The sequence below is a fragment of the Trachemys scripta genome, chromosome 24, assembly GCF_013100865.1.
Source record: "Trachemys scripta elegans isolate TJP31775 chromosome 24, CAS_Tse_1.0, whole genome shotgun sequence".
Lineage (NCBI taxonomy): Eukaryota > Metazoa > Chordata > Testudines > Emydidae > Trachemys > Trachemys scripta.
In genome coordinates, this window is record NC_048321.1 from 6,996,165 (window position 1) to 7,009,746 (window position 13,582).

A 13,582-nucleotide genomic window follows, 5' to 3' on the forward strand; every position below is an offset into this window, starting at 1 on the left:
AATTCCACCTACAGGCCACGGCCTGGCAGCAAAGTGCCTGACTCCATGGACTGGAGGGACAAAGGATGTGTTACGGATGTGAAAAATCAGGTGGGAGGCTCAATCTGTTCCCCTCCTGACATGGGTGCCCATCACAGCAGTGGCTGAGCGCATCTCTCTGGCTTTCCAGGGGGCCTGTGGGGCCTGCTGGGCTTTCAGTGCTGTCGGTGCCCTAGAAGCCCAGGTGAAACTGAAAACTGGAAACCTGGTGTCTCTCAGCGCACAGAACCTAGTCGACTGTTCCACTACGTATGGGAACCAGGGCTGCAGCGGTGGATATATAACCAGAGCCTTCCAGTACATCATCGATAATAAGGGCATTGATTCGGACTCCTCCTATCCATATGCAGCTCAGGTTGGTATCCAAGTTTCAGACAGACACAGAGAGGGTCTGTCTACACTGCACACTAAGCCTGGGTTCTGACTCGGATTTGAGCCCAGGCTCTCCTTCCATCCACACACAAATCAGCCTGACTCAGGTCAGTGAGCGCTCAGGGCCCAGGTCCTAGGACACTGCTAGAGGGGTGGGTCAGAGTCCGAGTCCTGCTGACTTGGGTCCAAGCCTTGTCATTTTGCAGAGCGGGCGCAACAAAAGCTGCAGACCCGAGTCAGAAGGTCCGTGCAGGGCAGTATGGACACATTAGCACAGCTGTGAGACCTGGGCCCAGCAATTGTAAACCCAGGTTTACAGTGCAGTGTGGATGCTCAAGGTGGGCTTAGAAACACTGAGTCTACAAGCCCTGGTCCCCCAGACCTAGGTTTAAAATGCAGTGTGGACAACCCCAAAAACACAGAGACTCCATCGTCCTTTTCTTAGACTGTTGCTGGCATCTCGTCTTGCGAGTGTGTAGCAATCTGTTCTTTGTGGCTTGTTTGCTGGGTCTTCCTGCACTGTTTGTGTCAGCACAAAGAACAAGAGAAGAGGTCTGCAGGCAGTGCTCTTTAGTGGTTAGAGCAGTAGACCTTGGAGTCAGGATTCCTGGCGTCTAATCCCAATGTTGGGTGGGGAGTGGTGCGTAGTGTCTAGAGCAGAGAGACTTGTTCTCAGGTCACTTGGGTTGTAATCTTAACTCTGTCTGTTCCTCGGTCTTCTCTGTGAAGCCCAGCTAATGACACTTCCCTCTATCATAGAGGCATGGAGGCTCATAAATCCATAGATGAAATACATGCTGTCATTGATGGCTGAATCCTCATATTTCTTCTTACCTGAGTGATGGGAGAGGAGAGAGATTAACACTGGGTGAATTAAAATCGGCTCTTTTCAGGGCACCAAAACTATTTGTGAATTTGACCTAAATTTGGCAAATTTTCGGCCCAAAACCCTCCTGATTTCCCCCCCCCCAGGAAATGTCAAAAAGAACCATTTTGAGAGCTCATTCGGAAATGAAATGTCAATTTGAAATGACCTTCGAAATGTTTCATTTGAACCAAATGAAATTTTTTCGATTTTTCGTTTCAGCAAAAAAACCTGAAAAAAAAATGCAATTTTGGTTTGAAAGAAACCAGTGGGTGTTTTTAGGCTTTTGATTTGTTTTCTTCCATTTGTTTGTTTTTCTGGGTAAGTCACTGAACTGAAAAATCAATTAGTCCCCCAGCTCTGATCTCGATGCCCAGAGGCAGAAGGAATGCTCCAGAGGGAGCAGCAGTGATCTAAGAAATGAGAGGGATTCAGACAACGGAGGGGAATAGAAGGGAGATAAAAACAGATGTTCATGGCAGAAGCTGAAATGTCCCTGTTTCATCTGCTCTTTGCCCCTGCCAGAACGGAACGTGTCACTATAACCCTGCCACGCGAGCCGCCACCTGCTCCAAGTTCGTTGAGCTCCCGTATGCCGATGAAGCAGCCCTGAAGGATGCCGTAGCCAATATCGGACCCGTGTCAGTTGCCATAGATGCGAAACAGCCTTCGTTTTTCCTGTACAGATCAGGTACATTCTCTAAGCTACAACACCTCGCGCCCGGTGCTGTACATAGTTTGAAGCAGTGATGCCTTTGCTTTCTGCGGACTCTCCTCGCCCTCGCTCCACCTCTTCCCACTCCCCGCTCCAACCTCTCCCGCGAGACCCCAGTCCTGCTCTCTGCCCTCCCCAAGTGCCTCCCCTAGCTGCCGAACTGCTGATCAGTGATGCCTTCGGCAGTGCCACCCATCATGTGTGGCTGGTGGGTGCTGAGCACCCACTATTTTTTTCAAAGGGTGCTCCAGCCCCCCTAGCATCTGGCCACAGGATATAAGCCTACTACTGCTAGAAGCTAATGTCTCTTGTCTTATACGTAGGATATGTCTATACTGCATACTGGTGGTGGTGGCGTGCAGGGTAGGTGTAGCTACACATGGTAGTGAAAAGCAGTGTGGACATACCCTTAGATTGGAAGCTCTTTGGGGCAGGGTGATCTTTTTGTTCTGCGTTTTGTACAGCACCTAGCGCAATGGGGCCCTGGACTATGTCTGGGTCTGGCAGGTGCTCCTGTAACACAGATTAAAGGTGGTTCAATGGCTAAAGGCCCCAGGTTCAATTCCTGCTGATGTCTTAATGTGTGTCATTAAAATAGCACCCCAGTTTGGACCCTTCACTCATGTTAATGTAATGTCAGTGTGCCGGGGTGAGCAGCGGGGAGCGAACGTGGGACTTCTGAATCTTAACGCATGAGCCTTTCCTGCTTGATCTGAAAGACCCAACCTCTTCTAACCAAGGCTGTAGCAGGCTCATCAACCTTTCTGTGGCCCAAACACCACTAGAGGGGGACAGAACGCCCCACCAAGTTGGCGTGACTTACATCTGAAGAAGTGAGGTTTTTTACCCATGAAAGCTTATGCCCANCTCGTCAACCTTTCTGTGGCCCAAACACCACTAGAGGGGGACAGAACGCCCCACCAAGTCGGCGTGACTTACATCTGAAGAAGTGAGGTTTTTTTACCCATGAAAGCTTATGCCCAAATAAATCTGTTAGTCTAAGGTGCACCGGACTCCTTGTTGTTTTTGTGGATACCGACTAACACGGCTACCTCCTATGCTTCTTTTAATTAGTTTTGACTGGGTTGTATTCCAGGCATTGTCAGATATTTTGGCTGCAATTTTGTGCTGCATCAAACTCAGCCCAGGGGCTTAGGAGAGCTGGGTTCTATTCCCACGGCAAGTCACTGCCTGCTCTGTGCCTTAGTTTCCCCAGCTGCACAATGGAGATAATGAGACTAACCTGCTTTGTGATCTACTGATGAAAAGAGTGAGGGATTGTTATTATTACCCCCCCTACAGGGCACCAGGTTAGAGGCATGTTGGTACCATGTGGTTGCCGTTGCCCCCAACAACTTTACTGAGCAGAGAAGTCCCTGCTGGGTTTTTTTCTCCCATGTGATTGCGCATTCCTTCCTTCCAGGAGTCTACGATGATCCACGATGCACTGATGATGTGAATCATGGGGTTCTAGCTATTGGCTATGGCACCCTGGATGGGAAGGACTTTTGGCTTGTGAAAAACAGGTAAAAGAAAATCCATCACTGAGCCGTATTTATCTATAGAATAACGTGCTCCTGGGATATGCGTGGGGCATGAGTAAGCTGTGTAGAGCTGTGCTTGTATGTGTCTGTACTACTATGAATTGGATGCACTTTGTTAAATAGCTTGAAACACATGAGAAAATGTGGGAGGGGAACCCTGCCTATAAAGAAAGATGTTTTATTCTCTTAATGTTTAATTCTGTGTTTTTTCTCCTTCCAACAGCTGGGGTGAATATTTCGGTGACAAAGGATACATTCGAATGTCCAGGAACAAAGGAAACCACTGCGGGATTGCCAGCTACGGTTCTTATCCACAAATATAGAGGGACGCTCTGCTTCAGAATACACTCTGTAGATGTGGTCTCTTAAACTGCTAATCTTAGCCTTGCTGTAATCTAGCTGCTCTGTTTGAGAACAATGTACGGGCTCTAATGGCAAAATCCTCCCATCAGATCCATATGATGTATCTGAGACAAGCAGCTGAAATGATGAATGATCATGATTGGTCTGGTCCAGAATTTGGGCACTTTTAGCTCATTCTCCCTATCCCGCAGGGGTGTTTGTAATTGATTAATGTCCATGCATTGCTTTGCGCACGTGAAGTGCTATTTCAGTGCCAAGTATTGTCACTGCCGCTGTCTCAAAATGTGTTGGAGTGAAGGCCGTGTCACACGGATAAAGCTAGTCCATGTGGTAGAGTTGCCGAAGCCACGTCAGAGGTGGAGAGGCGAAGTAGATAGAGCAACACATCCCTAGCCACGTGTATCAATTTTCCACAATACAGGTCACAAAGCAATCATTAGCAACCCGGGAGATCAAGCAAACTATGGACATTCCTTGGAGGAGGGAACGTGTTTTCCATGGCAACACAAAATTGGGTTGGTATCTTGCAATGCTGCTCCCATAAGTCTTATGTGAAAACCATAGCACGCCAGCAGTCAGAAATGACCTGATATCGCCTTGTGCTACGGAGAAGGCCAGCCATGGAACCAAGTGCTGCTGCTGTTATAAATTGTGACCTACAGAGTGAGGTCAGCCTTTGCACTCGCAGCGCTTGGACCAAGGACACGGTGCAGAGATGAAAGGCCTGATTCTCTCTTCCACTGCACAGCCGTTTACACCTGTGCAAAGTAGGTGTATCATGTTGCTGAATCAGAAGAGCAGCAGTTTTCAGCTGAGGTATCCATGACTGCACATGATGCACAGTAGCAGGGAGTCAGGCCCAAAGGCTGTAAATCTAGGTGCAGGTATGGGACGAGCGATTGAATGAGCAAGAATGCAGGGAAAGGGTGAACCTGGAATCCACATCCCAGATGCAAGTGCCAGCACAGCACTGGGAATCACATCTGCTGCCCTGCTCTACTCCACAGGCCGCGGGGGAGCCCTGCTTCCGGATCTGCCCTACTTTGCCCTACTTCGGAATATGATTTGCAGACACCTATAGACCGAATCCTTGCGGGATACAGTTTCAGATGGAGGTCACACATGAAATGCATTCTCGTCTCTCCAATTCAGCAGTGAGGTTGCTATGATTATCCAGATCTAATCTCATCTGTAAACAATGCATGTAACAGAAATTACACATCCTCCTCCAAAAGGAAAAAAATATATTCAATTGTCTGAAAAGTTTAGGCTCAGTCTGTTCAGCAGGGCAAAGTGTGGGATACTTAGCGAGCTACAGAAATTCAAAGCCATACTGATTACAGACTAAACAAACTCTCGGGCCCTGATGCTGCAAAATCTGATTCGTGAGGGTGGATCCCTGAATCTAGGCAAACCCCCAACAGGGCTCCATATGGGCACAGGGTTCCACTTGAATTAATCAGGTTACAAGGTCAGAGTTTTAGTTAATCCAAGGGAAGCCGGGAAAAATGTGGGATCCATCAGTGTGTTGTAAGGCCAGGTGGAAGAATGATCACCGGCGGGACAGGAGTGAGAAATCACATCTTTGTCAAAATATAACCATTTGGGGTGCTTGTCCCCAGTTATGTCTTTATCTTTGTGGCTGGTTTTAGCAAAATATAATCTGTCAGTTGCAAAAAAAACCAACCCGACAAACCCACAAAGAACCCCACCAATGGATGAATTTGGAACAACTGAGCAACATCAACTCAGTGAAATTTCATAAAATTTGCAACAACCACCAAAGCATTACTTGCCCTGGCTAAATTTGCAGTTTTACTTGGGAGGTTCCAGGAGGCTGTCTTGTGTCACTGCTTCCCCTCATTTGTGGGGAGCACCAGGTAAGTGACTGATGGATCTTGGGGAACCCCTGTTGCTAGGCAATGTCTGACTCTATACTGTTTGTTTCCTAAACTTTTAGGTGAAATTCACCCTGTGTGGAGGGCTAGCACAAGGTCTAGACACCACTCTAGGGTGATCACATGCCAAGTTTACGACTGGAAAGTCTGGTTGGAAAGGGGACCAGACTGTCCAGTCAGATCTACTGACCAGACATTCAAAGTCCGGCTACTGCGGGCGAGGGAGGTGGGGAGGCGCCGGGTCATCACCTGCACCAGCCTCTACTCAGCTCGGGCCGCCTCCTACCTATATTGGGTGGCTGCAGCTCCCAGCCCCAGCTCCACAGGCAAGTCCCTCCTGACCTGGGTGGTGGGGGGTGTAAGGGCAAAAGCAGCGAGCAACAAGGGAATGGGGGAAGAGGAGTGGATGGGGTGGGGCCTCAGGGGAATGGGCGCGGTGGGGAGGTTCTGGCACTCCTGCTGGAGTGTCTGGTTTTTAAATATTACCAAGTTCGCAACCCTACTCACATCCCACCTAAACCCTGAAAAAAGATGGGGTGCCCTAGCTCCCACTACCCCAGGATGGGATCCCCTCCACTTCTCCATCTCACCAGTTCCCTCTCTCCTTTGCCTTCCAGAGTGAAGGGGTGAAAGGGAGTGGTGGAAGGGGGGGCTGGAAGGCAGGAAGAAAGCAGAGGAAATAAATGGATGATGGGGTAGATGGAATGGGGAGGGGGTTAGAGCAAGAAGTGGGAGGCCTGGGAGAGCAGGGGCTGTGCTCATAGATTTTAAGCTTCAGTTCCATCAACCATTGAATGGTAGGGTGAGGGATTGCTATGTCCCCCTGCTAAGAGCAGGGGTCCCCCGAGGAGGGATGCCACCCTGTGGAAAGAGGCGCCCCTGAGGTGGGTACAGTAGTCACCAGCATGCTGTGGTAGCAGGGATTCCTGATGGCCCTCTGGCCGAGGTGCTGAAGGGGCCCTCAGTGCTGCCATCTCATGGTTTTGCTGGAAGGTCACTGGGATCTCTCTCTCTCTCACTCGCACACACACAGCCCTCTATAGGATGGATCCAGTCCCGTTTGCACTATGGCCTCCTTGCACTGGGTAGAGCAGTGTACAGGGCCCTCAGCGCAAATGAGGGTCAGTCTGTCACTTGGGGAGGGCCGAGCCCCAGATGGACACCAGCCCAGCTGATGACTGAGCTGGGAAGTGGGGGGGCAGGCCCACAGCCTGGCATATGGCTCTAATATGGGCAGTCCCTAACCCTTCTAGTGGGTGCTGTGGCCACAGCATGGGGAGAACTGGGGGGAGAGAGCCCAGGACCGGGGGCCTGAGAGGGATAATCCAGCTATGGCTGCATCAGCGTCCTTTCTGATCTGAGGGGGAAAGGGAGGATTCTGTGACTGTGCAGTCATTTGCACCAGTACCAAGTGGGTGAAAAACCCTGCAGGAGCAATGTTCTGGTAGCACGTTCTGCCCACTTTGAGGTGTTGTAAATGGCCACAGAAAGGGCAGGGCAATGGAGAATCAGGCCTACCACAGATATTTTATTTTACTTCTTCCATTGCTGGTCTCTGAAGACTTCCACCTCCAAAGGCACCAGTCTAGAGCCCCAGGAACTCTGGAGGTTCATGTAAAAATCAGAAGATAATGATGTTTTATTTTTCTTAAGACTAATTCTAGGTTCTTTCTCCTTCCATAGCCTGGGGTGCATATTTCAGTGGCCAAGGGTGTATATGCAGAATGAGAACAAGAGGACCACTGCAGCATTGCCAGCCACAAATATAGATCTCTGTACTCCAAAATGGTCTCTTGAGAGCTGGAAATGTGGCCTGTTAAAAATACCAACGGCTGTGCAAGCCTTCAGATAGTTTGCGAGCCCTCGAGCGGCACTCGCTGGTCTATTTAAAGGGATTCTACACTAGCCCTATACAAGATGCTAACCTTAGGCATGTTTTAATCTAATTGCTTTGTGTAAGAACGTTGTATAGTCTCCAAGGGGAAAATCCCCCCAACCGATCTATCTGGTGGATCTGAGACAAGCCTCAGAAATTAGATCTTATTGCAGCAGGCCTCACCAAGGAGGAGGGTATTTTTAGTTCTATCTCCACAAGCCTCCCCAGGATGTTGTGAGCCTTAATCGCTTTCTGTCTACACTGCTTTGAACATGACGCTCATCGGCATTGTTGCTGTCTCAGATTGGGTTGGAATGAAGGCTGTGACGGGTGTGAAACATAGGCGCTGACTTTTATTTTTCCCCGGGGGTGCTTCACACACGCTCTGCCCCCAGGCCCCGTCCCCATTCCGGCCTGGCCCTGAGGCCCCACCCTTGCTCCGCCTCTTCCACCCCCCCAGCTCCAACCCCTCATCAAGGCCCCCGCATGCTCGCTGCTCTCCGCCCTCCCCCAGCCGCCAAACAGCCAATCGGAGGTACCCTGGAACAGCTCATTGGGAGCGCTGCCAAACAGCTGTGGCTGGTGGGTGCTGAGCACACACTATTTTTTTCTACAGGTGCTTGAGCCCCAAAACACCTAGAGTCGGTGCCTATGATGGGAAAGACACCTCACTCTTGGTACAGCTACATGGTGGCAAGGGCCATGTCCATGGATCAACATGTGTCTGCCCTGCCCACATGTGTAGATTTTTTTAACCCAAAGGCTGCAGAGCAAACACTAGCAACCTGGGCTATCCAGTGACTTGTGCACCCTCCACATGCACTGCATTCAGCAAAAGCAGGCAGAGGGAGAATAGGAGAAGCATGAAAATTGCTTTTTCCAATGCTGTGATCCCCAGACACAACTGTCTATCGCTGCACTACAAGAAACTTCTTTCCTTTATCTGAGGCTGAGGACGACAGGAGTACAGAGCACGTGCTGGGCGTACAGTGTCTGGATGCAGCAAGGGCAACCCGGGGGCTTTATCAAGCCAGGAATCCAGCTGGTGAAATTCCCAATGCAGAAGTTTCCTTTTCATTTCTTCAGTCCTTTACCATAAGAACATGAGTTATTATTTCTCTGAACTTCCCAGCTTGCTCGGTCATTGTTTTGTGGTGAATAAGCAGGCACAAAAATGCAGGAAGCTGATATGTAACCCTTAAGAGGCTGCAGCAGGCAAATATATTCATCCTCGCAAGCACGTCATTGCTGTGCAGTCTGTGTTCCGAGGGTTATTCATAATAGGAGCGATGCTGATTTATAGCAGCTGAAGATCTGGCCCGACTAGCCTTTGCACTGTATAGAACCTTTCATCTGTGGATCTCAGGGTCCATCTACACAGGAAAAAAAAAACCCACAGCGGCAAGTCTCAGAGCCCAGGTCAACTGAGTCACGCTTGCAGGGCTTGTGCTGTGGGGTTAAAAATAGCGGGGTAGACATTCGGACTCAGGCGCTGAGCCGCGGGTCTTTTTTATGCCTTTGAAATAATAATAATGGCTTTAATGTGAGTGAGAAAAAGGCCTGCCTGTACTGACTTTAGATAAACTGGTTACGCTGTGTGCCTCAGTTTCCTCATCTCTAAAATGATGACAGTGCTATCGACTCAATTTTGTAAAGTGCTTTGAAGTATTTGGATGGATGGCACTATATAAATACTATGCATTATTAGTATACTACATATTCTTATTACTATTGTACTGGGTATTATGCCTTATTACTGAAGTTGGTAGGTAAGTGGCTTCGTGCCTACTAGGCCTTTTCTGAGTGAAGTAATTGGGAAACACTAATAATCCCTAGCTCTTATTTATTGCTTTTCATCAGTAGATCTCAAAGCACTTTGCAAAGATCAGTATCATTAACCCTATTTTATAGTTGGGGGAACTGAGGCCCAGAACAGGGGAGTGACTTGCCCACCCTCATCCAGCAGGCTACCGTCAGAGGTGGGACTAGAATCCAAAACTCCTGACTCCTACTTCGGCAGTCTATCCACTACAGTACCAGGTGAGGTAAGCCAAAGTCGGAGAGTAGTGGGGCAATGACTGGAAAGTAATAAGCAAAATGCGAGTTTGGACAGAGCATTGGTTTGTTTTAATTGTTGCTAAATCTGAAGGAAACAATATGCTTAGAAATAATTTAAATGGAGGAGAACTGAAGATTTTAATAATCATGCTCTCATCTAGTTAAATTTACTGTAGCCTAGACCAAAATTATATAGAATAACAGAACTTCTTTCCTCTTGCCTGACAATGAAACAATAGTAGGGATGACAGGAATACATTTTGGGAAAGTTGGGGCTGATCTGAAAGTCATACGTGCTGAATTTTCATAATTATTCACTGGATAAGCCCTATTTTTCATGGGTCCTCATGATGCCCTGTCATTCGCAGGCAGTTTGAGTCACTAGTGTCCTTTTGGAATCATGATGTGATGTTATGTCATGAGACAGCAGCCACCCACCGGCTTGTGTGATTTCCACACAGGGTACCGAGGCGCCAAAATGCAACCCTCCATTGTGAAAGTGAAAACGTTGCAATGTTTGGTGAAATCACATGAAGGCATCATCACAATGGGATTAGTTTGTGCCAAAATGCAACTCTCCATTACAACACAACACCCCACCAACCCATCAGTGCAACTGGGGAGTGAAAACGTTGCAATGTTCGGTGAAATCACATGAAGGCATCGTCACAATGTTAGTTTATCCTGCAGGACAGATAGGAAAAGGTGGTAGCCCTAAATCAGTGATAAAGTCAGTGGAGCAGGCAGACTTGGATAATAGTGTCTGCACCTTCACCTGCCTGTGCTAGCAGAGAGTGGTGAGCAAGTGCTGAAGCAGTGACGAAGGGTATGTCTACACTGTGATAAAAGACACACTGCCCCGAGTCTCAGAGCCCGGGCTCCAACCTGAGCCTGAATGTCTACACTGCAATTTTATAGCCCCACAGCCCAAGCCCCATGAGCCTGAGTCAGACAACCCAGGCCAGACGTGGCCTCGCTGTGGGTCTTCTCTTCTCTCAACTAAACAAACCCAGTTTTTCTAAGCTTTCCTCATAGGCCATGTTTTCTAGATCTTTAATCATTTTTGTTGCTCGACTTTCTCCAGTTTGCCCACATCTTTCCCAAAGTTTAGTGCCTAGCACTGCACACAATCCTTCAGTTGAGGGTTTAGTGCTGAGTAGAAAGGAAAAATTACTTCTTGTGTTTTTGCTTACAACACTGTTGCTAATACATCCCAGAATGATGCAGTCATTTCCCATTTTTATTTGTGCAATTGACTATTCCTTCCTAAGTATAGCATAGGAAGGAGTTCCGCAGAAAAGGATTCGGGCGTTATAGTAGGTCACAAACTAAATATGAGTCAACAATGTAACACTGTTGCAAAAAAAGCAAACGTCATTCTGGGATGTATTAACAGCAATCATTTCCCATTTTTGTTTGTGCAATTGATTATTCCTTCCTAAGTATAGCACTTTGCATTTGTCCTTTTTGAATTTCATCCTATTTAGTTCAAAACATTTCTCTTGTTTGTCAAGAAAGATCATTTTCTTTTATAATCAGACAACAAAGACCATGGGTCTAATTCTCAGTTTTGCTAAGCCCCTTTTGCACCACTTTGGCAGCTGAAAGAAGGTTCACCACAGTCGCGTCGCTAGCGGGGCGGCGGGCGCGGACGGAGGAGCGGGGTGGGCGCGGCATACAGCCTGCTGCACGGCCGGCAGCCGCGGCCGGAGGAGCGAGGGGAGGCGCAGGCTGGTGGCCTGCAGCGCGGCCGGCAGCCATGGCGGGGCGGCGGGCGCGGCTGAAGGAGCGAGGGGGGGTGCAGGCTGGTGGCCTGCAGCGCGGCCGGCAGCCATGGGGGGGCGGCGGCCGCAGCCGGAGGAGTGGAGGGCCGCAGGGGTGGCACGGCAGGGCCGGAAGAGCCATAGGGGGGAGGGGCGGTGCAGCCGGAGGAGCCAGCCAAGGAGGGGGGGCGCGGAGCTGCCGGAGGAGGAGCCAAGGGGGGCGTGGCCAGAGGAGGAACCAAGGGGGGGGCGCCTTTTTTATGTTTGCTCCCCCTCCTCTTAGAAGCTGGCTATGCCACTGGTTCACCGTAGGTATAAATTACATTTGTACCCACTTTAAGGCACTTTAGGCTGCCAGAGCAATGTAAGTGAGCCTTAATGTAACTATGAAAAAGGCCCTAAAATCTCATTCAAGGTTGCACTCTTGAGAGTAAGGGCAGGTCTATTCTAAAAATGCTGCTATAGTGCTTAAGTGAAGAGCTGTCTCCCATCGCCATAGTTAATCCACCTCAGTGAAAGGCGGTAGCTATGTTGACCGGAGAAGCTCTCCCACTGTCATAGTGCTGTGTGCATGGGGAGGTTATGGTTGGTATAACTATGTTGCTCAGGGGGATGGATTTTTCACACCCTGAGCAATGTAATTATACCAACGTAAGTCTGTGGTGTACACCTGGCCTCAGGAAGTAGGCGTGCAAGAAACTTGAGATTGATTTTCTCTCACTGTGGAGACCTATGTCGAGGAGTTAACCTTCTTTGTGCCCATGCATAGCCTCCATTCAGACTTGCAGTGGAACACGACAACCTTGGTTGCAGGATTAAGGGCTTGAAGTGTGGCTGATAAGTCACGGTAAAAGTAGCATTGTGTCTCTCCATGTTAACTACAGAGCAAATCTGATCAGTTTTCAAATAAAAATATTTCTTTTTCCTAGCTGTCACTGCACACTGGACTTGGGATTTGAAATTCAAGCTGGGTACTTCTTGGTTGCATCATCACCAGGAATAAAGAACTTGCTCACCAAACTCTGCCTTCGCCTTCACCTCCGCAACCTCATTGTCTTAAAATTATGCCCGAGCTACCCCAGTCTGACTCCGTGTCTCTGATGGAATTGCACAGACATAACTTAGTTCCTGCGACTGGAACTTAGTGAACAGTTCTGTTGATACAAACCAGGACAGAATCCATCTGTGTTTGATCTTCAGGGCCAATAGGAGATAAAGCACTTTCATTTTGTCACTAAAATCAGCACATCTAAACTCTGGATACTGACAAAAAGCAGATCCATTGACTCATGGTGCCCTCACACACTGGTAATTACTGGTAATATTTTTCTGTATTCTCTTCTCTTTTTTTTCTTTCTTTCTTTTTTAAGTAGACTTTGGAGGAAGTAGCTTCTATGATCATCAGGCTCAAGATCTCTGACTCAGAAATGAATAATCTTACAGTCAATTGATCTGAAGAAACTATTCTGCACCCAGCCTGGAACAAAAGAGGAAAGGTTATATCACCAAAGTAAAATACATGCTCTGAATGCAAAGTTGGAAATTAAAGCAGGTGGAAAATAAAAACTGAAATGACCATGTTTACTGAACTATGCAAATCTTCTACCCCCGTCCTTGCATTGCTAAGAATCGTCTGCCCACTCCAGTAAAATGCTTGCAAATGGAAATCTATGAAATTATCATCTTATCGGCATTAATCACCTCAAAATGTAGATTAGTTGATTTCATTTAAAAATGCCTCTTCACCGGGAATTCTTTTATTTAATGTGTTTTTCAGCAAATCTAGTGATAATGTAGTTGAAAGTGTCAGATGCATAACTTGGAGGGTGAAGTTCTTGGTTTAGTGCAGAAAAACTGAAATATAGAACTAGAGATACAAAGTGGGTGAGGTAGTATCTTTTATTGGACCAACTTCTGTTGGTGAGAAAGACAAGGCAGTGGCACTGTAAGCATCTCCCACCATGGCCCCAAGCTAGGGTGACCAGACAGCAAGTGTGAAAAATCGGGACAGGGAATGGGGGGTAATAGGAGCCTATATAAGAAAAAGACCCCAAAATCGGGACTGTCCCTATAAAATCGGGACATCTGG

The 13,582-nt window shown here is 48.1% G+C and overlaps 1 protein-coding gene across 1 annotated transcript; it reads left to right on the forward strand.

Moving 5' to 3' along the window:
* Positions 1–5,580, forward strand: LOC117869840 (cathepsin S-like; the record flags this gene model as incomplete). Its single annotated transcript, XM_034756950.1, has 5 exons — positions 1–90; positions 170–394; positions 1,802–1,967; positions 3,415–3,517; positions 3,759–5,580. Coding segments are annotated over 5 exons (684 nt in total), but the record flags the coding sequence as incomplete, so codon positions are not given.
* Positions 5,581–13,582: the final 8,002 nt, after the last annotated feature.